At 38.3% G+C, this 23,058-nt stretch overlaps 1 protein-coding gene across 6 annotated transcripts in view; it reads right to left on the minus strand.

Moving 5' to 3' along the window:
- Positions 1-6,745, minus strand: part of LOC124555187 — a 185,071-nt gene extending 178,326 nt beyond the window's left edge. For all 6 annotated transcript variants that reach the window (XM_047129030.1, XM_047129025.1, XM_047129028.1 and 3 more), the window contains exon 1: positions 6,453-6,745. Coding sequence is in view for 1 of the 6 variants with exons in the window: in XM_047129025.1 (XP_046984981.1) it covers positions 6,453-6,521 (69 nt within the window). In the remaining 5 variants the exon portion in view is untranslated. The remainder of the gene's footprint in view (positions 1-6,452) is intronic.
- Positions 6,746-23,058: the final 16,313 nt, after the last annotated feature.

Here is a 23,058-nt window from a genome sequence, read left to right on the forward strand (position 1 = left end):
CTTCCACTAAAACTGAGCCTTGGATACCCAGCTAACCTCTATAAACAGCACTTAAAAAAGTGTCCCATATTGTTACACGAGATGGAGGATAAATCTCAGAAATACATGACCCAAAGACTGGAAGCGCAGTTATTAAGGTAACACAGACTTAGTAGTAAGACTTTTTTTATAAGTAAACCAAAGATATTCCACAGAAATCATTCAAATATATGTATTAATGTGCTCGCTTTCTGAAGAGGAGGTATAAGATCTCTATACAGAATCATTCCCTGATAAATAACAGCAAATCCCACTACGAGATGATACTGGAGAATTTTAATGGTGAAGCAAGACAAAAAATAATAAATGATTCTTGAGTGACTTTGCTGAGAAAAACATGTCTGACCTCGACAAATTATTCTAATAGAAAAAAAAAAGATAAGGGGGAAAAAATTAAATTCACAACGACCAGATGGCATTAAAGATCAAATCGGTTACATTTTGCTAGTCATAAAAAAATGTATCATTCTTGATTTTCAAGTGCTTACAGAGAAGTAAGATATGAAAACTGAAAACAGATACATATCTGGGGCAGTGTGACAGGCAGTAAATGAGAAACACAGGTGACAAAATTTTATTTAACGCCGAAGAGACATACATAATTAACCAGACACAGATGAAATGAATACGTATTTGACAAAGACATGTACACAAAAGGCAACAGAACCTACCAATACCGAACACTGACTCTGTCCCATAACGTTATGATGATGTGGCATGTGACATTACATGCGTGCAAATAGCAAGAGAGCAGAACACTGAAAATATTTCATTTTAATTTGTATTAATCTTTGGTACAAATGTTGTGGTGACAGACAGTTCTGCAGCATAGGCCAACTCCTAAAATACATTGTAAGGTGACAGTTTGGTTGTGAGATGGAAAAGCCAATGCACATGAACAACAAATCTTGCATGTGCTGACATAATGACCTGTAGTGTAGCCCAAAATCTATGTTTGGCTGAAATGTGATGATGATGATGATGATGTTTGGTTTGTAGGGCACTCAACTGCGTGGTCATCAGTGCCCGTACAAAGTCCCAATTTTTACACAGTCCATTTTTTTTCACAGTCCAATCTAGCCACTGTCACAAATGATGAGGACAACACAAACACCCAGTGCTTGGGCAGAGAAAATCCCCAACCCGGAAAGGAATCGAACCCGGTACCCTGCGATCCGGATGCAGCAATGCTAGCCACTAGACCACAAGCTGCGGACAGGCTGAAATGTGACAGTACGGTTGCAAGTTGTAAAGAAGTAGCAAACATTTCAGCTAACAAAAATATTTTGCAGGTAGAGAGAAAGCAACAGAATGACAACAATGTGAGAGATCAAATCAAACAATAACAGGAAGATGAAAAATTATGCTGAAGTAAACAAAACTATTCAAAAAGGTCTTTGATATGAAACTGATGAGAAACTTAATTGGAAGAAACACACAATTGATGATCTGCTGAAACGGTTAGATTCAGCTACTTAAGCTATTAGGGTTATTGCAAATTTTGTTGATAAACATATCAGTAAATTAGCCTACTATGCCTATTTTCATTCACTGCTTTCATATGGGAACATATTTTGGGGCAATTCATCATTAAGAGAGAAGGTATTCATTGCACAAAAGCGTATAATCAGAATAATAGCTGGAGCAGCCCACCCAAGATGACCTTGCAGGCATTTATTTAAGGAACTCAGGACATTCACAGCACCTTCGCAATACATATATTCGCTTATGAAATTTGTCATTAATAACCCACCTCAATTTAAAAACAACAGTGAAGTGCGTATCTACATATACATCTACATACATACTCCGCAATCCACCATACAGTGCGTGGTGGAGGGTACCTCGTACCACAACTAGCATCTTCTCTCCCTGTTCCACTTCCAAACAGAATGAGGGAAAAAGTACTGCCTAAATGCCTCTGTACGAGCCTTAATCTCTCTTATCTTATCTTTGTGGTCTTTCCGTGAAATATAAGTTGGTGGCAGTAAAATTGTACTGCAGTCAGCCTCAAATGCTGGTTCTCTAAATTTCCTCAGTAGCGATTCACAAAAAGAACACCTCCTTTTCTCCGGAGACTCCCACCTGAGTTCCTGAAGCATTTCTGTAACACTCGCATGATGATCAAACCTACCAGTAACAAATCTAGCAGCCCACCTCTGAATTGCTTCTATGTCCTCCCTCAATCCGACCTGATAGGGATCCCAAACGCTCGAGCAGTACTCAAGAATAGGTCGTATTAGTGTTTTATAAGCGGTCTCCTTTACAGATGAACCACATCTTCCCAAAATTCTACCAATGAACCGAAGACGACTATCTGCCTTCCCCACAACTGCCATTACATGCTTGTCCCACTTCATATCGCTCTGCAATGTTATGCCCAACTATTTAATCGTTTTGACTGTGTCAAGCGCTACACTACTAACAGAGTATTCAAACATTACGGGGTTCTTTTTCCTGTTCATCTGCATTTATTTAAATTTATCTGTATTTAGATCGTACATACACACACACATTAATATTTGTTCCATAGATCATGAGTATGACATTTTGTAATGATGTCGAACATGTAACTTTGACATAAGTTTTCTTTACACAAAATAATTAATTAATTAATTAATTTTTTTACAGTTACTACTTTTTATCTAAGAATTCATCTATTGAGCAGAAGGAGTTGTGATCCAGAAATTCTTTTAATTTGCTTTTAAATGTTGGTTGGCTATCTGTCAGACTTTTAATACTATTTGGCAAATGACCAAAGATTTTTGTGGCAGTATAATTCACCCCTTTCTAGCTACAACACTAGAATAAAGGATGACCTTCACTAGTCTGGATTAAATCTCACTTTGGCACAGAAAGGGGTGAACTATACTGCCACAAAAATCTTTGGTCATTTGCCAAATAGTATTAAAAGTCTGACAGACAGCCAACCAACATTTAAAAGCAAATTAAAAGAATTTCTGAATGACAACTCCTTCTGCTCAATAGATGAATTCTTAGATAAGAAGTAGTCACCATAAAAAAATTAATTAATTAATTAATTTGTGTAAAGAAAACTTATGTTAAAGTGACACGTTCCACATCATTACAAAATGTCGTATTCACGATCTATGGAACAAGGATTAATGCATGTATGTACAATGTGAGAAGACAATGATACGATAAAACAAACAACAGAAAACAATAAGTGTGTGAAGAAACTTACGTTGGGTGGGCACTATGTCATTGTTAAGATGCTAGATAGTAAGTGACAAGAGTAACGATATTGTAAAAATATTCAAAGAGTTCTTTCATCGTTTGTGCAGATCAAGAGATGAATCAGAAACATGTACTGACAGCAATGACACATATGACATTCCAGAGGTAATGATAGATGACATGTATGAAGCCATTTGAACACAAATGATTCAAATTGGAAGCGTAGTACCTTGCAAAATTATTTAAAGATATCTGCAGTGATCAGCAATTCCTCAAAACTGGAACAATCTTATAATCATCATATTTCATAACATAGAGAAAAAACTAATACATATTAGCCTCTGACTCATAATTTTTTGATCTATCAATGTTCAAATGGCTCTGAGCACTATGGGACTCAACTTCTGAGGTCATTAGTCCCCTAGAACTTAGAACTAGTTAAACCTAACTAACCTAAGGACATCACAAACATCCATGCCCAAGGCAGGATTTGAACCTGCGACCATAGCGGTCTTGCGGTTCCAGACTGCAGCGCCTTTAACCGCACGGCCACTTCGGGCGGCATCTATCAATGTGCAAGGACTAGAATACAAATACAAATGTTGGCGGGATTCAATACTCCATCTGTCTTACAATTTTTTTTCTGTCACTTATAACTTCATTCACCTCTGTCAAAGATTTGCTAGTTTGGAAAATGCCATACTGCATCACACTTCAGAGTCTGTGTTAAACTGTGGTACCCTCTATAACTGACTGGGAAAGTCAGTTCAAACATCAGACAAAGGAAAAGGCATTTCACCTCCAAAAGAACCATGCATTGTAAAGAGATGCAATGTTCGAAGGAAGGGCAGTGTCGCTAACACATATACAATAATATATTCACTAAAATCATCATCAATTTCATAGGAAGGGGGTGGGGGAAGGATTTTAGTCAATCAAAGTGACACGCTGGCTACCAAAGTGGATATAACTCAATGGATTATTTGCTAGTCAACAACAAAATTATGGAAAAGGACAATGACAATGAAATACTAATCTTTGGACTCAGATTGTGAAACAGCTTTTGATCGTAGTTCAACAACATTTTTAGAAACAAAATACCAATTCAATTTATGTTAACATACTGAAGAATACATATGTCAATGATACAGCTTCCACTAGACTTCATCAGGTTAGTGGGAAATTAATAATTGAAACACGAGTCAGGTAAGGAGATTCCATATTACCAAAACTGTTTGCAGCAGCTAAAGAGGAAGCTTTCAGATCCTTAAACTGGCTGAGAGAAGGAATGTGTGTAAATGGAATATACCTGAGACATCTCTGTTTTGCTGATGATGTGTCATTTGCCTCTAGTGCACAGAAATTATAGCAACAAATAAAGAAACTTACAAGGAAGGTCGGAAGTAGACCCAATAATTAGTTATAAAAAGAAGTCACTACAATAATGCATAACCAACATCTCAAAAGGAAAACAGTATGGTATACATTAACAATGAAGTGTTAGCATCATCTGACCTGTTATAAAAATTAGGTGTTACTCAATGAGCAATGGAGATGCATCGTGGGAATTACTAAGTGAGATACAAAAACACACAGATAGATCAGGATAGAGTCTGAAATGGATGATGTAGTTATGATTGTAATGAAAGTAAATGGAGACTGGTAGGACACACAGCTAGAAGAATTGGCAGTGGATGGACCAAGATAGTTCTTCACTAGCTTTTAGGAGATAAGCAAAAACAGAAACGTTTACATAATGGAAAGTGGGTTGATAGAAGTGCACAACAGGCAGTAGAAACATAAATGTGTATGGGTGAAGACCATAATACAAGGAAAATCTAAACGAAGCCTTTTCATGATTATGAAAATCAAGTGACACATTTCATATTGAACAGTTTCTTTGTTTTGTGATGGAAATTTGTGTATGGCAGCAACAGACTTGTTGGCATTTCTTAACTGCGTACCACCCAGCTACCAATTGCTCACGAGATCTAATAAAACAATTTCTTATGCTGCTATTAACAGGAGTGGTTGCATGGAAACCTGTACATCTGTCTATTAACAGGAGTGGCTGCATGGAAACCTGTACATCTGTCACATTACCTCATACATACAGCGTGTCTCATTAAATTTTTCATATGTTTAATTCTATATTGGAAAGAGAGACACACAATGTGGCTAGGATGAGTGAACAGAGTGTGTTTCAAACAGAAACTGCGATACGTCTTTCTGGGTTGTCAGTACTAACCCAAGAACAAGAGCAAATCCTCCAGTTATATCTCATCTATCCACCTGACTAGTACATTTAACTGATTTATTCGTCCCTTGACCATTTGGCACAACTGTATAGGACATGTCACATACATTACAGAAATAATATATACACACATAAATGTATACAACGTATGATAGGATTAGGCAAGAATTGAGCAGGAAGTGAAATGGAACACGAACTTTAAAAATCTGAAACTTGATGTAACCAGTATTCCCAGCAATCATGTAGGCCTAGGTCTATTTCATATAGTAACAGATTGAAAATTCGCTGAGTACAAATACATTCAGTCCGGTTGATATTATTAACACATGATATCTGATATATTACAAAGATATAACACTAGATAAATAACAATTTCTTCACTCCTCATCTACAACAGGAAATGGAAGAAGCCCTTTCACACCCTTCAGCAGCAAAACAAAGACAGGAGCAAATAACGCAATAGCAATGGTAAAATAAATGTAGATTTCTATATCACCTCAACAAAGACATAACTGCAAAATACAGATGTATTTTTTTGCAGGTATGATTACTACAAATTTATAAATAGTATTACCAAAGAGCTTCAATTTGCATATCAGTAGTTCACTCCTTAATATTTGAATCTGGGACTGAATATAGAGACGTTCAGAATACGGTGATGTAACTCAACTGGAAAACTTCTCACAATGATACCCGAATAAAGTACGGTATAGTCTTCAAACAGATTACTGTTCATATGTCTGACAGATGACTTTTATGTTACATGAATTGCAAATATGAGTGGCCTTTCATTTCTATAGGATAACTCTTAGGATCCCTTATTCCCATAAAAATGCACAGCTAGCCCAACCCCACAAGGAAATACAAAAATCAAGCTGCTGTCCAAAATTAAATCTATATGAACAAAAGCAAAATTTCGATGAAATACTGAAATTTCATGTCACGTAGTTATACTTACTTTTGTTTGAGAAACCAATGCGTTGTTTTCGGAAATAAGAGCGTCTATTTCCTCGCACATTGCATCCATCGAAACATGTAGTGAGGAGCTACAGCGCAAATGTCACCGAAGGTTATGAATTTAGTCAAATTCCTCGTTACTGCAAGGCAATACAACTATTCAACATTTACATCACAACAGACTCCATAGAATCCATTATACGGACTGACATTCACAATACACAAACAGTACACTAATTTTCTTCTACTGACACATTCTCGATAACAATAATATTTACAAACGCTCAGTTTCTACATGGCGCCAAATTTTCCAGAGATATAACTGCAAATTTCCTCGACCATAGAGATATCTATATCGAAGGCACATACCATACCCTTCTCATTACACTGGGCAACAAAAAAATAATTTTTGAATGTTTCGAGCACTTCATGAGGCAATTCCTACTAATGAATAATTTTTATTAGCTCTAGTTTCTATGATATACATAAGGTGGAAGTATTACATATTAACAGATTGAGAGAAAAGGATACATTTTAATTACATACATGATAACAACAATGAAAGTGCATTTGATTTTTTAAACTGGTAATTACATGCTAAGAGTTCTAAATTGCTGGAAAATACTTCGCAGATGGTCGTGTCTGAAGAGAATCATGTGGAGGCCTGTTGGCTTCGTCGCTTTTAGCTTGCCTCTTGTAATGGAGTTCTGCAGAATCCCTACACAAAGACCTACAGTAATCCGCACGCATTACTTCATTCCAACGTCCCTGATATCTTTGTTCCATAACAGAAATGTCCTGATGGAATCTCTCACCATGATCATCACTAACAGCTCCACAAGTAGGAGGAAAAAGTCTAGGTGGGAGCGAGGAAAATGGATCTTAAGGGACATGTTGCATCCAAGGTTATGGTATTTTTGCAGGAGCACTGTCACCAAATGCTTGTAGTTGTCATCTCTTTTGTTGTCTAAAACCCCATGAACAACACCCTTGAAGGCTTCCCAAGCTTCCTTTTCTTTCCCCACCTAAACTTGGTCAAATCCAGGATCCTTTACAAGTTCTCTTATTTGTGGTCCGACAAAAATGCCTTCCTTAACTTTTGCATCACTTGATTTCGAAAATTTCTCTCTTATGTACTTAAAGGCCCTTCCATCTCGATTCATAGCTTTGACAAAGTTTTTCATCAAACCCAGCTTGATATGTAGGGGTGGAAGAAGAACGTCTTTTGGGTCCACAAGAGGCTTGGCAACGACATTTTTCTCGCTAGGGTGAAGATTTCTTGCAGGCCAGTCTTCTTTAATATAATGCAATTTCCTATCTCTACTGTCCCACATACATAAGAAGCAGCAATGCTTTGTGTAACCCAGTTGCAATCCTAAGAGTATGGCAATGACTTTTAGATCACCACAGATATTCCATTTCATGACCAACAGGAATAGATGAAAGAAGGTTCCTGTTGTGAAGTAACACAGCTTTCAAACTAAGCTTGGAGGAGTCTATGAATATCCTCCATTCAGTTGGATCATGGTTCAAGTTCAAAGATTTCATCAAGCCATTAATGTCGAAGCAAACAACAAGATAATTTTTCTTCTCAAACAAGGGAAGCAGTTCCATGTGACGTTTTCTGTACTGTGAAATTCTCACATTACTTTGGAGAAGATTCCATTGCTATAGTCGAGACCCAAGAACTTCTGCATTCTCCTTTGACAGGCCAAGGTCTCTACTAAGATCACTCCATTCCGCTAGACTCAGTCTGTGCGGTTTATCATCTTTTCCCTCAAAATCAGGGTCATGGGATGTGTGGTTCTTCTTGTTTCACACTGTCTTCACTTTCGATTTCAAACACACTATTTTCGGGTGGAGTAGGAATTGGTAAACTATCCGAATGTGGAATGGCTCGAATAGCAGATGGAAGATTCGGGTACTGAACTGTTCTTCTTTTCTTCATAGAGAATCCTGTCTTTATAGGTGGAGTCAGGCAGAAAAAGCAGTCATCTGTATGGTTTGGCAGGCCGAAGTGGCCGTGCGGTTCTAGGCGCTGCAGTCTGGAACCGCGAGACCACTACGGTCGCAGGTTCGAATCCTGCCTCGGGCATGGATGTGTGTGATGTCCTTAGGTTAGTTAGGTTTAACTAGTTCTAAGTTCTAGGGGACTAATGACCTCAGAAGTTGAGTCCCATAGTGCTCAGAGCCGTTTGAACCATTTTTTTGTATGGTTTGTAGCCTCCCGCCAAATCATAGGCACAGCGAAAGCCATAGATCGTTTCTTCTTTTTCAGCCATTCTCGCAGTATAACTGAACATGCGTTGCAACATATAAATGTGGAGCCCAAGACTTATCCTGGTCTCCTACTTTCATACCTAAATAATACTGACAGGCAGTCTTTACGAGAGGCGTCAGATTGCGTTTCTGTGAGGAAAATGTTATTTCAGCACAAATATAACAGAAGTTCTTCACCATATTTACACATTTTCGTGGCATTTTTACAAATTTTACACTAAAAAAGCACTCGCGAACCAGAAATTTTCCATTAATTTGAGTAGAAACTACATGTAATTCACAGTTACAGCAACTATATCTATGTTCATGACTTAACAAGCAGCTGAAGAGCATTTGTGTTTTGTTATTTGACAAGAGTGTCAACTCCCCCCTCCCCCCCACAAAAAAATTCCCACAAATTTAAAATCTTCATTCTAAAAAATAAAATTTTTATGGTAATTTTTGAATTCAGCAGATGGAAATACGTGTAAACATTTTCATTGTTGCCCTCTGTTATTTGTGCGATTTAATTTTAGTAATTACGTAGCTGACACAATAAAAAAATTCGAACAACTTTTTTGTGAACTCGAAATTGTTATGACATATACACAGCCTGAAATTAATGTGCGCTACTAGTTCAAGAGACATACGAATAGTCGTTGTAAGGGTCAGACCACATGATACTTTTTTCGGCACAACTTTGAAGATGCGCTTACGATGACTAAATTGATAACCTTCGGTGACATTTATGCTGTTTCTCTTCGCTACGTGTTTCGGTAGATGTTACATGCTGGGAGGCAATAGGTCATTTTCCGAAAACAACACATTGATTTCCACAATAAAAGAAAGTGTGAGTAGGCCTACTTATAATTAAAATGCAGCGTTTCCTCGAACCATTGCATTTGTACACATGGTTTTAGTTTTGTATAATACCCTTGAAATCAATTTCTTGTAGAAACTTAGACCATTCTGAGCTGAAACCATGGCTCAAACGTAATGAGACATCTTGGACAGAATAACCTCTTCCACCCCAATCAGCATGGACTCCGAAAACAACGATCATATGAAACCCATGTAGCACTTTCTCGTGTGACATACCGAAAGCTTTGGATGAAGGCAATCAGGTAGCTGTAGTATTTCTTGATTTCCGAAAAGCGTTTGAAATAAACGGGACATTTTAAAAAAGTTTAGAAAAAGTCATGGGCAATTAAGGGAGAAGTCTGAGACCTGTCTTGTTCAGCACGCATGTTCCGAAGGAACTTTGCATCGTACTTCTGAACAACAAAGGCACTGCAATATTGTATTTATCCTCCGACATTCAATTAAAATGTCTCTCTTTACGAAAATATGCATAACGAAGGTACGATGCAGGCGGTAGGCAAGTGGTGGATGAGATTTGTAAGTTTGAGTCTGACCATTAGTCGTGCACGGATAGCTTACTGGTGCGGCGACTGCTCGCGCTAAGCGGGGAAATCCAGATTCGAGTCCCCATCCAGAATGAATTTTCATTGTCATCATTCCATTACACAGGTGATGGTTGTCCATATTCGCAACGACCCACACATCTCACAAATTGTATAGACAAATTTTAATGGACATAGAAGTTAACGTTTGCATTGTGCACTCAGACTATCCTAAATGATATTTTACAGTTATTCTGCTGCACTGCGACCGCACCTTTTACTTTTATGTACTTTATCAAGAAGTGCGTTTTTTGTTTGGGGTCTCATGCGGAAGTTCGTTCGAGAAGCTGTCAGGGGGCTCATGCGCATGTGCACAGCTGAAGTCGCATTTGATCAGTGTCTTCCCCGTTTCCCGTTACTTGGTGTATGTCTGTCAGCTCTTTGAACATTGAGTAGCAAGCAGTCAGAATCCATACGGTCAATTTTTTCTGGCGCTCTCAAGATGCCAAATTTGCGAGTGCCTAGAGCAGTCTCAGACTGAGCCATAATCGGAGATAGTCTCCACGTGACCCATGTTTATGTTTCATGATCTTGCTGTTTTCTCTGCATGTACAACTCTCATATCGAATGAAAACAAAACGGATTTCTTTGTCTGAGAACTGTTAAGCCAATTAAAGTGTATTCACACAATCGACTAAAATAATGTTTTGTTACTGACATTTGTTTCAGTTTTCTGATTTTATTTTATCTCCACTTTTTAGCAGATCAAACATTAATCGTCTTACGGAACAATGAACTAATTTTTCTCGGCTTACTAAAGGAATTTTTCTTTTATTAATCAACTAAAATAAAATATTATTTCCTGCAGAGACAGTCAATTTATTTGAAACAAAGTATTTCTTTCCACATTATAGCTAGTTTCAACTATTCGCTCAATTGCACGTGCACATTTAAATTTTGTGGCACATACGGCACTATGCCATAACAAAGATCCAAAAATGATTTAACACCGTACCGATACTCCAAGGAAATTTGCAACTCGAAAGCCACAGTGTAAAGCTTAATACCAGGCACTTCAGTGTGAATCTGGATATAAGAATGTGCACTTTAAGCCGAATTATTCTTTTTAGTATGGTTTATGAAATGCCAATGCTCTTGGTGTTTTCTCCACTGTGCTGTTTTTTTATGGCATAATGTAAGATCTCTTAATGTTATACATACAAACATAAGTGAATGTTCACATGAAGATAACTAAGCAGGCGAATTTTATCAGCAGTATTGAATAAAATATTTTCTTTCAAATACACTGATAGCTTCAGCATATTAAATGGTTCCTTTCACAAATCTGACTTGCACGAAACACAATGCTTTCGATCACAGGACATGTTTCGATACTTGTCTGGTCCTCCCTCTAGGGTTCAAGTTATTCTTAATTTGTGTTGTTTACATCTTAAATTTGCATATTGCCATTCTGCGATAAATTATATTGGTGTAGGTTAATTCTTACAAAGAAGAAGACAGCAACCAGACTGGTAGCACAACTTGTTTCATCATTGTAACTCCCCACATAGCTTTATATTTATTCCTAGAGTAGAATATAAAACGCCAATTGTGTAGTTTCTTGGGGTCACAGATAACCTTGTTAATATTTCAAAAACAGTTTGAAATAGTCACAAACTATCCTAATGTATTTAGTTCTAGTATATACAAGCAACTGCTGGTCTTTTATATTAGCAAGAAATATGTTTTCCTTCTTACTAGCTTTTTGTAGTACTGTGTACATGTAAAATGACTGAAAATGTCACATCATAACAATACTGCAGAGCACTAATAAAAAAACCTGTGTTAGTCACCACGTAGCAAAATATTGTACTATAGTACTTTGAGCTACAGAGTCTAGATGGAGTGTCATCTACAGATGTAGAAATAACTTGTGGTGTGCTCCAGGTAAGTGTGTTGGGACCCTTGCTGCTTATGTTGTATATTAATGACCATGTAGACATTTATCAATAGTAACTTCGGGTAACCTGAGTGTAACAGCTTGTAGAGATATGAAATGGAATGATCACATAGGCTCAGTCGTGGATAAGGCAGGTTAGGCTTCGATTTATTGGTAGAAAGCAATCATTCAACAAAAGGAGATTGCTTAGACATCACATTTGTGACCAATTATAGAATATTGGACAAGTGAGTGGGATATGTACCAAGTAGGAATAACAGGAGATATTCAACCTTGTACAAAGAAGGGGGCATGAATGGTCACAGATTTTTTTGATCAGTGGGAATGACATAGAGAAATTGAAGATGTTGAACTCAAACGTAAACTAACGCGAGAAAGCCTACTTACAGGGTGTCAAGAACTGTATTTAAGCGAGGACTCTAGGAATATACTATAACCAGCTACGTTACATCTCATAAGGATCGTGAGGACAAGGGTAGATCCGTTACAGCACATAGGGAGGCATTTGAACAATCATTCTACACATGCTCCATATGTAAATGGAACACAAAAAATCCTAATCACTGGTATAGTGGGATGTACCCATTGCCATACACTTCGTAGTGGTTTGTAGAGATTTCCAACAGTGTAAACATGCATGCACATGTGTGCATGCATAATTTCCTCGAAATGAAGGCTGTGCGTAACTATGCATTGCTTCCATAGTTAGGTGGGAAACTCCTGTACTGTGTAGCACCTCTCTCTCACCTTGAGCCTCGTTTCTGTTATTACAAACAAAACTTTGGTTGGGAATTGAAGTCGCTTAAAATGAGTGGGTAAGTCCGTTCGGATCGTTGGTATAAGGGGCCCGAATCTAGGTGGTGGTGGGGGGTGGGAGGGGCAGACTGGGGTATTTGCTCTGGGCGACAATTTCAGGAGGAGCCAAATTCATATTCTTGAAGAAAAAAACCTTGTTTCACAAAGTGCCTAGCAACCAGCGAATGTCTGTCTATCGATTTTTCATATGATTTTGAAATGAATCCCTGTTGATTTTGAACTTTTTCGAACACATTCTAAGTTGGTTTCTGAACGAATCGTAAGTTGGTTTTTGAATTCGTGCGTAGTGTAGGCATTCGTGATGTCTCTGCCAGGGGAATCCCCCCCGCATAAAAATAAAAACTTTTCCACAGACAAAAGGGGACAGGGCTACACAAGCCGAGCCGAATAAACCTGAACGGGTGAATGCCAATCGCTATTTGTTTATGTGGTTGATTGAGTATGCAAATGATCAGCGTTGTTATAATTTATGCGAAATCCATAGATCCAGACTAGCTGAGTGGAAATAACGACTAACAGGAATAACAGGTAAGAAATGTTACATATTAATCTTCTCGGTGTATCCAAGAAAACGAAATTTAGGCAGAAAATTTTTGCCACGTCGCTACTCTACTAAAGGCCAGCTGTATAGTTCCCAGTTAGCAGCCGCTTAAGTTCTATTCTCGGAATAGCGCGGAAACGCGTTGTACGAACACTTTTAACGCCTAACTGGAGAATAAGCGTGGGTAACTAAACTAATGATTCTGGCAGGGTTAGTGAAGTTAACTGTAGAATAAGTTTTGACAATGGCAGGGACAGTTATAGAATTAGTGATGACAAGATTGTTTCTTAGAATGAGGAAGGTCAAGAACTGGGAACATCACACAAATTATATGGAAGACGATGACCATTCGAAATTTATATAAAAATTTCGCACTAGTGCTTTTCGACCTCATGCTAGAGAAACTGGAGCGTATGAATGAAATTTGAAACTATTTCCTAACACAGAACCTCGTGCCTGTAGTAGGCCTAATAGGCATCTGATACTGGTACCTCGTGAATTATATTTTGTCATGTTATTTATATAAATAAGGAAGATAGAAATGACTATTTGTGTCAAAAGAGTCTCCCTTATTTGGACTACCTTACAATTATTGCAATATTAAAAAGGCCTATTTCTTTTTATGTAGCAGACAGTGACAAAATAGACGTAATTGAATCGAGAAACCACACCTGTCTTGAGTAATGTTTGTATTAACAGCTTTTTCAGTATTAGACAACGACATTTTGATTTTTCATATAGCTAAACGTTAACGAACTTTGATGAACTAATAGATTATTTCGCTGAATGGAAAGGATGCCCTGCAAAGCTGTAGCAAGATTACAGAGAAAAAAAAATGCTGGGACCTAATGACTGAAGAAATGTGTGCTGTCTTGATTGTCTCTTGTTTTTACTGGTTTTATGTTTCCTTTATTTAATTTTATCTCGCGCAAAACAGAAAGTTATTAGCTAGTAGGCTATAAAGAGTGCAACTTTTCTCCCGGTTACCAATAATCGCATCCAGTACTAACAATGGGTGGTGTTTTTTTTAAATTTTTTTTACAAGGGGTTGTAGAATGTCAAACCGGCCGACTGGGAGCAGCAGAGCACAAGAGAACATTTTATTTTCCACTGTCCTGAATATAGGTTTGATGGCTTCCATTACAAAATACACACGTTTGAATTTCACAGAGCAATGTTTAGTGACGTGTGATAGAAGAATGCTGTATGAAGAGGTGTGACACTGCACTTTGGCACATTTAAGGCCAAATAACATGTCTTACATGTCGTCGAACATACATGTATTATATATCATACTTTTCAGAAAGATGTGCACTACAAAATGAACATATTTTTGAAAAATCAATTTTTAAATTTTTTTTGACATTCTATATCCCGAAAGCGGTGGGGGGGGGAGGGGGGAGAGGGGAGGGGGAGGGAGGGCACTACAAAGTTTTTGCCCCACTTCGGACATATCATAGAGCCAAACTGGCAGTGCTTCACAATTGCTGAACACAATTTGGAATTGGTTATAATGTCGTAAACTCCTTCTCTCCGTCTCTCTGTATATCTCCTCCTCTTCCACTGCTCTTCCCATCTCCTCCTCCCCATCTCTCTCTCTCTGTCCATTTCTTCAATCTTCTCTCTTTTCATCTCCTCTGGCCGCCTCTCTCTGATCTTGAGCCTTGCTTCTGTTATTACTAAAAAATAAAAACCTTGATTGCCAACTGAAGTTGCTTAAAATGAGTAGGTAAATCCGTTGGGAACGTTGGTGTAAGAGGTATGAGAGAGGCGTCTCCACTTGATAGATCTGTGAGGACAGTAACTTCAATGAGAGTATTTTGCATAGCTTTAATCTGTGAATGCATAGGTTTAGGAAGATTCGGACAATTCAGATTCCATATTAGTACTCTAATCATAAGCGGATAAGCCATAAGCACAACATTTTTTTAATATTATATACAGGGTGAGTCACGTAAGACGTAACACCCTTTTTATTTCGTGAACAGTTACACATAGCGTCTAGGTTCAAATGGTTCAAATGGCTCTGAGCACTATGGAACTTAACTTCTGAGGTCATCAGTCCCCTAGAACTTAGAACTACTTAAACCTAACTAACCTAAGGACATCACATACATCCATGCCCGAGGCAGGATTCGAACCTGCGACCGTAGCGGTCGCGCGGTTCCAGACTGAAGCCATAGCGTCTAGGCTAGGGCCACATGAGCTTTTGTTTGGTTATTTTTCTTACCGCTGGTATCAACTGAGATACTGAAGCCAAGTACTTTTTTTAAAAACATCGAACCGTACACTTTTCATAACTGCATTCGACAGCTCTTGAGAATACAATTACAATGATATACCGTTTGTTAATGTTGACGTTGAAACCTGTAGTAAAAAAAAAGGTCGAGAAATGTCCTACAATATGAGAGCACGGTGGCTGGAAACAGCATTTGCGATGCAAACACTGTCAAGCAGGCGTCTCGGACCGGGCTGCGTAGTTGTATGTGATATAGATGAGAGCCGGATATACGTCATAATGTCCTTCTCCCCCCTCTCTCCGTCAGTCTCCTCTTCCCCCCTTATCTCTCTCCACCTCCACCTCCCCCACCTTTCTTTCCATCTCTTCCATCCCCCACTCTATATCGATTCCCTTCCCCCTTTCTGTCCACTTACGATTCCCTTCCTCTCTCTGACCGTGGGGCTTGTTGATTGTTATTGCCAATTTAACCTTTATTGGGAACAATTAATGAGTCAATTGATTGGAATCATTGGTTTACAGGATATGAGAGACCTCTCTTCCTGCGGGATCTCTGTGTATAGAGGCTTATATGACGGTATTCCGCATAGTTTAATCAGCAAATGGTTTGGATTACAAAGTTTCGGACGATTCCGATTCAATAGTAGTATTCTAATCACAAGCCGATAAGCCGTAAGTGCAACTTCCCTGTTTTCTGTTAAAACAGATTGCGAGGAAGATTGGTTGATTTTGGAGAGGTGACCAAACAGCGAGGTCATCGCTCTCATCGGATTAGGGAAGGATGGGGAAGGAAGCCGGCAGTGCCATTTCAAAAGAACCATCTGCCTGAAGCGATTTAAGGAAATCACGGAAAACCTAAATGAGGATGGGCAGACTTGGATTTGAACCATTGTCCTCCTGAATGCGAGTCCAGTGCGCTAACCACTGCGCCACCTCGCTCTGCGAGGAAGTAAACAAAACAGTTGATAGTTGTATATACAGTTATTGTTTAAAACTAGGAGAATGAATATATATGGGGAAAACAATGTGTCTGACATTTTAATGCGCTGCTGTCGTCGTTAAAACTGAGTGGGAGAAACAAAACGAAATAACACTTTTCTTTCAGCATGGCACAGCACAGCATTTTCTTTCTCGCAGTTGGTTTTAACACAAAACCCTTACTTTGTTGTTTAAGATATGTATTGTAATTTGAAGATTTGTTAGACTATCGCGTAAAAATTTGAAGTGAGCCAATCAAGAAATTTCGAGATTTTTTTCTGACAACTTTTCCCTGTTGTGTATTATGTACTACATATAGTTGTATACTACATATGTATATATATTAAAATATGTAGCCTATGTTCATCCGACAGTTTATCAGTGTTTCACGTAAACATTTGAAGAAATTCAGTGAAGAACTCTTCAATATTTTTGCTAACAATGTTTCCAAGTTTTATAATACATATATTTATGTAGCATATACATTAAAATATTTAGTCATTGTCTCTCCAAATTTTATTAGAGTATGGTGCAAAAATTTTAAGTAAACTGGCAAACAACTTCTCGAGATCTTTGCTAATAACGTTTCCTCTCTATAAATTGGTAGCCTATCTCAGTCCATATGTTAATTATCGTTCAGTGTAAAAGACTGAACTGAATCGGTCAATAACTTTTTGGGGCTTTTGTTAACAATGTTTCCATACACACACACACACACACACACACACACACACACTCACACACACGGACGTTTATTAGAGTATCGTGTAAAAGTTTTAAGTAAATCAGTCTAGAACTTTTCGCGATTTTTGGTGACAGCTTTAAACAACTTCTTGTCTTGTCTTTATATAGCAGAATAGGTTACAGTCAAAAAACATACAGCTGGAATGCCACTTCAGAAGATTATTTGATTAAAATTTTGAGACGTGATGCCTCGAGCATCAAGTATTAGATAAAATATTTCCAGTCCCATTAACGTAAAGAATAAGATAAGCCCCTAAGTAGAAAAACAGAGAAGAAGAAGAAGACTATAAAACACATAATATGTTGCGCTCTTTGATAAAGGGCAACAGGCAGATTCCATATTCCTAGATTTCTAGTAAACGTGTGACACGGTGCCCCACTGCAGACTGTTAACGAAAGTACGAGCGTGCGTAATAAGTTCCTATATAAGTTAGTGGCTCCAAGACTTCTTGAGTTATAGAACACAGTACCTTTTCCTCGGCGGCGAATGTACGTCAGAGACAAGGATATCATCAGAAGTGCTGCAGGGAAGTGTGGTAGGGCCGTTCCTATTCTCTGTATACATAAATGATCTGACGGACATGGTGAGCAGCAATCTGCGGCTGTTTGCTAATGATGCTGTGGTGTGCGGAAAGGTGTCGTCGTTGAATGACTGTAGGGGGATGGAAAACAACTTAGAGAAAATTTACAGTTGGTGTGATGATTGTCAGCTTGTTCTAAATGTAGAACAATGTAAGTCAGAGAAAATTTCCAGTTGGTGTGATGATTGTCAGCTTGTTCTAAATGTATAACAATGCAAGTCAGTGCGAATTAGTACAAAGAACAGTCCCATAATGTTCGAATACAGCATTGGTAGTATGCTGCTTGACACAGCCAATTCGATTAAATATCTAAGCCAAACACTACAAAGTGACATGAAACGGAATGAGCTCATAAGGACGGCAGTACGGAAGGCAAATGGTCGAGAACACTAGTGCGATCCATTCTTGAGTACTGCTCGTTGTCTGGGATTCCCGCCAGGTCAATGAAAGGAAGGTATCGAAGCAATTCGGAAGCGAACTGCTAGTTTTGTTACTGGTAGATTCGATCATCACGCGAGTGTTACAGAGATGCTTCGTGAAGTCAAATGTGAATCCCTGGTGGGAAGATGACGTTCTTTTCGCAGAACACTATTGAGAAAATATAGAGAACCGGCATTTGAAGCTGACTGCGGAACGATTGTACTGCGGCCAACATACATTTCACGTAACGATCACAAGGATAAGAGAAATTAGTGCTCGTATGCAGGCATATAGACAGTTGTTTCTCTCTCGCTCTGTTTTCGATTGGAGCAGAAGACGAAATGACTAGTATTGGTGGCTTGCGGAGTATGTGTGTAGATGTAGCTACACATTTATGAAAAGTGTGTATGTAACCTGTGGACAAATATTCATGTTATGCTGATTTAATTGCGCAACAACTGGGGTACCTGACACCTGAATAAAACAAAAGATGGGTACAATAGCTTCTCAACAGACTACTGGAAACTGAAATGAAGGACACTGATGATGCAAAAAATCCAAAATTGGAAAATGCAACTTCCGTTCTAGTCGATTCTGGTGTCTGCGACATTACAGAATTTGTCGAGCGTGAGGATTTTAATCTATGTATTACCTTTTATGATTAAAGCTGTGCAGACAACTTTTTATGAAATAACTTACAAATCACCCATTTAAGCCAATCAAATTTTGCATAACGGCATAGAACTTCAGTTAAGAATTCCTCAGTTCAGGAATAATCACTGAAATGCTTTGTTTTAAAATGCGAAATAAACAGTTCAGATGATACGTAAGTTGCTGGTTAAAAGCTAACGAAATATTATTGCTGGCCTTATCGCTGCAGTTTCCGAAAATCTAAAATCCCTCTGTGGCCTCCTGCAGCTTTCAAGCAAAACGTCGACGTCGCTTTATATTTCTCATACCTCTGTTATCTAGATAATTTTTTTACCGACAGTCGCCTTCCTGTTTTCTTTTGATGTCGCCTTTTCGTCACAATATACGCAGCACCAACTCCTGACCAAAGCAGACTGCTTGTGCAATGAGGCAACGTATGGAGACGAGAACGCGCAAGCATACGTTCATTATTTCCATTGATTTCTGTGCATGCGATTTTATTCTCGTGCGTCAGAGACTGCGCCCCTTGGCATCATGTAGGCATACCTAACACGAGGCCACGCGCAAAAGCGCATTGCTTCCCGGGTTCGGCGGGAGTCTATTGTGCTATTTAAGAGACGAAAGGCAGCTGGAGCTGCTTCATCGTATAATGTGTTGAGGTTACGCTTTAAGGCGATTTCTGTGCAACAGTGTCTGCTGACTCGAAGGCATGTATGCTGAAATTTATAGGTCATTACAAACAGAAGTCATATGGAATGCTGCGTCCTATGAATATTTCAATAAAAATTTGAGACATGATGTCCTGAGTGACAAGTATCGGATAAAAAGTTTCGGCAGCCGATCGTATCACTGCAAAGAATAAGAAAATCTTGAAGTAGCAAAATAGAGAAGAGGAACCCTACAAATTAATGGAAAGTGTGTATGAAAACTGTGGACAAATATTCATGTTATGGTGCCGTAACAGCACAACAATAGAGGAGCCAGACGTCTGAACAAAAGAACTGCAGGTAAATACTGGAAATAAGAATAATATCCATAGGGAAATAAAGCCACTTATTTTGATCCAGAAAAATGTTCTTTACTCAGGAACACACATTAAGCAACTTGCCAGCAGTCATGTAAGTTCAACGACTAACCATGTCCAGTTTAAGGGTAGTCTAAAGGATTTAATGGTGGCCAACGTCTCATACTACACTGATGACATTCTTAATAGGACAGAGTGATGCGTAGTATGTTATTAGTAATATGAAACAATGGGAGTGTTACATAAAATCTGACTTTTGCACATGTTCAGTGCAATAATGTAATCTATGTACATAAGTATCATAAACTGATTTTGTGTATGATGCTGCATGCCTATGAACTATAATATGCATCCCATTGTACTGAATATATACGTGCTTTGTCACAAGTTTGTTCTTACCCCTTGAATGAAAATATATTTACATATATTTTAAGGTTTGGTGAGTTATTCCGCGTCAAGGAGGACCATTTTCCATAGGATCTGTAGAGGAGACACCAGCATATCCCTTCTTGCTGGGGGAATATGCATTATGTTTTCTTGTTTTGTAACATCTTCATCCCTGAGAATCTCCTCACAATGGGTCACTGGAAAAAAGTATATTTAATCTAATCATAAATTCATGACCACCACACTTTAAGGAAACCCTGTAACAGCTTGCTTTTTCATGTAGTGGTAATGCTGTGTGTCAAATTTCTGTCTCTCTGTGTCAGTGTTCTATGATATACCACATACCAGTTTGCTGTTTAAAGACTGAAATAAAACTAATTAAGGTTATAGCAACAACACGAGACTGATATTGAGTTTTTTGTTTAATTATTTGCGTACTAGGCTCTAAGGTTCATCAGGTTTTAGTTTACTCTAAAGCTTTCTTTGATAACCAGAAGATCGTGATGAAATTAAGAGATCCAAAATTCCAGAAAGCATACTTCTCGTGTTTAGTGAATCAGTTTCCATTATTATTTTCTGAAGTCCAAAACTGACGAAACGTCCACCCTAAATTATGGTTCTGGTGAGAAGGATGCAAGGATGTTATGAGCTTGAAGTAATACTTCAACGCTCTATTCATAATTGTATTGGAGGTATTGTGAGATACTATTCATCCTAAAAGTCATCCACATAATACAGCCCTGTGAGGCGTTCATAGAACCATTTCACAACCTTTGACACTTTTATTCATTTCAAATGATAATGCAAGTATAATTTCCTATCGTTTCTTCCCTTTATCATGTGTCTTATTAATCTTTCCTTCTACAGGTTCTGCAACTGCTGGCCTTCTCTCTCCTCTCACAATTCTTCTTTTATTTTTTTTTAATCAGACAAAAAGAAAAAAGAGATTTCAGTAGACTGGAAAATTGTTTCTGTTTCCCGGCGAGTATGTTTGTCGTAGAGGACTGTCACTCATATGTGATGCATATCACATACAAATTTTAGGTCGTCTCTCATTCGTTTCAATGTGCAGCTGAAAATTCCGTTCACCTGTGGCCAGATCTATTTTGGAGTTGTCAAATGATACCTAGTTAAAAGAACACAAAAGACCATGAAGACTGTAAAGCACAAATGTTTCCGTAGTATCAGACCGCACTCGAAAACAAAAAATCCCATCTTATTTAAGGAAATCTTTGTATTCAGTACTATAACAGAATTTCATTGTGAATCAGTTGAGATGAATAAATAGATAAAGTAATTTATATAGAAATGGGAAGGTTAAAATAAGTCTAACGGAGAGATTGTGTGGAATTTGAGACTGCTAAAACAGAAGTACAAAATTTGGGGTCCAAAAGCAACTTTCAGCCCCATACACTCTTTGATCATGTAGGGCATTATTACATTTACTGAAGATAAATAGACACAGTGGTCTACAACAAACAACAGGGACTCTGTACTACAGCAGTTATGTTGCAAACAGTAATATTTATTTTGTGTGATGCATACTAAATTCCTGAGATGAACTTCCTTTGACATTAATTGCTATTAAGGCCTTCTTACTGAAATTTCAAAACTTACAACAATATAATTTTGCCAATGCAGGCACTTAGAAATGTGAACTGTGCATGCCAAACACATACTTGTATCCATCTGTGCTCCATTTCCACAGGGATAATGGAAAAACTCCACTGCTGTCGCTCTCATCACTATGGCGGATTCTTTAAGTGTCAATGTCACTGTCACTGTTGTCATTTAATGAAACTATCATCTCGTCCATTGAATTTTCCAAAGAGCTTTGTTCTGCCACGCCCTTTCTAAGATGCTCTGCGTATGTTTGACGGCTTTCTTCCAAGCTTCAGTGGTGACGTTCATGACAGCTTCTTATTATTCTTGGCAACATAAGCTTTGATCTGGGTCCATATTATTTCTATTGTGTTGAAACTGCAGTAGTAAGGCGATAGCCTAACGACTGTATGTCCATGTTTTTTGCCAGTTCGTCGATTTCGTACAGGGGGAACTGTGGCTTATGGAAATATATTTTTTCCATAAGCTCCATTAAGGTCATCACTTACATCGACGTTACGATGTTGAAGGCAATCAGTCATATCCTCCTTTCGGTTTGCCATGGTAAATGCCCTGTCAACAACAACTAAATGGTAAGAACCATTATCTGGTACAATTGTCGAATGTCTTCCAGGATTTGGTATGAGTGAATATTCGAACTACTTTGTAAATGTAGCGTGGTTCATTTCTTCGTTATAATCTCCTGTTTTCTTTTATTTAAAAAGCAGGAGACTATTTAGGAGGAAACCCTGCGAAATGCCTGTATGAATAAGCATACGTCTGCCACCCTTGGCAGTAGGTATTGCCATTGTTGCATTAGCTGTGTCGTCTGTCCAGCCCTGCTTGACAACGTGACCGGAACTGACCCACGTTTCGTCAAGCCACACCACTTCGTCGATATTTGTGCTTCGGATATCCGTTAAAAATTGGCATCGCCATGCAGCTATATCCTCCCTTTCCATCAACAGCTTACGGCCACAGAAATGTCCGAGGTGAATGCCA

This window comes from Schistocerca americana, chromosome X (genome assembly GCF_021461395.2).
Source record: "Schistocerca americana isolate TAMUIC-IGC-003095 chromosome X, iqSchAmer2.1, whole genome shotgun sequence".
Lineage (NCBI taxonomy): Eukaryota > Metazoa > Arthropoda > Insecta > Orthoptera > Acrididae > Schistocerca > Schistocerca americana.